Source organism: Octopus bimaculoides, chromosome 28 (genome assembly GCF_001194135.2).
Source record: "Octopus bimaculoides isolate UCB-OBI-ISO-001 chromosome 28, ASM119413v2, whole genome shotgun sequence".
In the NCBI taxonomy this organism is placed as follows: Eukaryota; Metazoa; Mollusca; class Cephalopoda; order Octopoda; family Octopodidae; genus Octopus; species Octopus bimaculoides.
Genome location: NC_069008.1, coordinates 921,784 through 923,864, shown reverse-complemented (window position 1 = coordinate 923,864; position 2,081 = coordinate 921,784). Strand labels below are relative to the sequence as shown.

The 2,081-nt window shown below is 35.5% G+C and overlaps 1 protein-coding gene across 1 annotated transcript in view; it reads right to left on the bottom strand.

The window, feature by feature from the left end:
• Positions 1 to 480: 480 nt before the first annotated feature.
• Positions 481 to 2,081, bottom strand: part of LOC106873668 (ferrochelatase, mitochondrial) — an 18,664-nt gene continuing 17,063 nt past the window's right edge. The window contains exon 9 of the mRNA XM_052977718.1: positions 481 to 1,112. Coding sequence (XP_052833678.1) covers positions 927 to 1,112 — 186 coding nt within the window. The 3' untranslated portion in view covers positions 481 to 926. The remainder of the gene's footprint in view (positions 1,113 to 2,081) is intronic.

Sequence of the window (2,081 nt, the reverse complement as noted above, 5' to 3'; positions counted from 1 at the left end):
TACTAATTCTAATTTTCAACTGTCTCTGTTACGATGATCGAACAACCTTAACGATAATAAACTGTGATAATTAGATTCTAATGCATTGCCCGAGTTCTTTTACATTTTTGAGTTTGTTTTGTTTTTGCACCCTCTCAGACCTGGGCCCCTGTGTCTCACGTCACCCCTGCACAGATCAACAAGGACCCTTAATTCTTCCTCGATTATAGACCAAAAGCACTAAACTGGGTATTAGTATTTTTTGGTCAATAGCTGAGGAAGAATTAGGGACCTTGTGTCTGTCCTACGTATATGTGTTGTGGTGATGGTGACTATGATGATGATGAAAATGTACTGGGCAGACAGACAGAGAAAATGGGTGACTTGATCATACATAGAGATATACATGCATACATAGTTCAATACTTCACAGTTCAGGGTTCAAATTGCACCAAAGCCTCCCCCATGTAACGCTAGGCAAAATAGAGAAAAACAACAATGAACCATGTTTAGACTTTTAATTAATAATAATAATAATAATAATAAAAGTAATAACAACAATAATAATGGTTTCAGATTTTGCCACAAGGGCAGCAGTTTTTGGGGAAAGGATGAGTCGATTACATCGACCGCCAGTGTTTAACTGGTACTTATTTTATTGACCCTGAAAGGATGAAAGGCAAAGTTGACCTCGGCAGAATTTGAACTCAGAACGTAAAAATGGGCGAAATACTGCTAAGCATTTCATCCAACATGTTAACGATTCTGCCAGCTCACCACCTTAATAAAAATAATAATAATAATAATAATAATAATGACAGAGGTAACAATAATAGCGACTCTACATATCTGTTGTGGGTTGAGGCCCCTTACAGCATTACATATCTATCAGGACTCAACGCCCTAATCAAGGTAAAAAAAGTTAAGTCTTGTTACTACAATTGTTTTCATGAAAGCTGTGAGGCCTGTGCCTTGGGTTCCTTCAAGGATTCTTCCAGTAACGGTTGATAACTCTGAAAGAATTCTCTCATGTTCTTACAGTTGATGTTGATACAACTGGGGCAGCGGAGTGAGAGCTGAGTGGAGACACATTTCCCTGATACGAGGTGATTCTTCACAACATCAGCCAACGCCTGGAAGAAGATGAATAAACACGTAAGAAGGCATCTAACACACACACACTTGCCTAAAAAAACAAACAGACATCCCTCATCATACAGTTTTATCTGTGTGCACATGACCTCTGCTGCAAACTTGTTACTGTGCTCTGCATGTGTACAAGGCATGCCAACTAAATCTGAGACTAACTATTTAAAGACATCAAATAAAATTATTTTCGAAATAATGGCATCTATGTACTTTTGAGACGTGTGTGTGTGTGTGTGTACACCAGTGCCATATAAAAGCACCCAGGAGCCTCTGTAAAGTGGTTGGCATTAGGAAAGGCATAGAAATCATTCCAAATCAGACTTGAACCAGTTCCAGCCAAACTGCTTAACCCATACCAGCACGGAAGGCAGATGTTAAATGATGATATATTGTGATGAAGAACAATTGGCCCTCTTCTGTTGACCAGTCTGGAAGGGACGAGTAGCAGCTTTTCATTCCTTTTGGCAATTTCGTGGCCATGTTTCTTTTTTGAAGAGCTCAACTTTAGAAAAGGCTTTTGGTGCTTCGTTTTGACACAACCACTGCGAAGAACGGTTTTTTATTATTATGTTAGGGAATCTACTTTTCATCATCTCCCTTATATATATATATATATATACATATATAATAATAATATTAGGGATAAAAATCCAAATTTACAGGTAAAAATTCAATTAAATTCAATTTATCAAGAATTAAAATTAAATTAAGTTTCACAGTACAAAATATATAAATATATAGTTTTAGAGAAAAGAACCAAAGTTTATGAACTCATCCATGAAAATCCAGTCATATATAGAAAAATTTAGTAAGTAAATACACTAAAAAGAACTATAATAAAATATAAAGTAATAATTATTTTATTATAGTTCTTTTTAGTGTATTTACTTATTAAATTTTTCTATATGTGACTGTGAATCTTCATGGATAAGTTCATGAACTTTGGTTCTTTT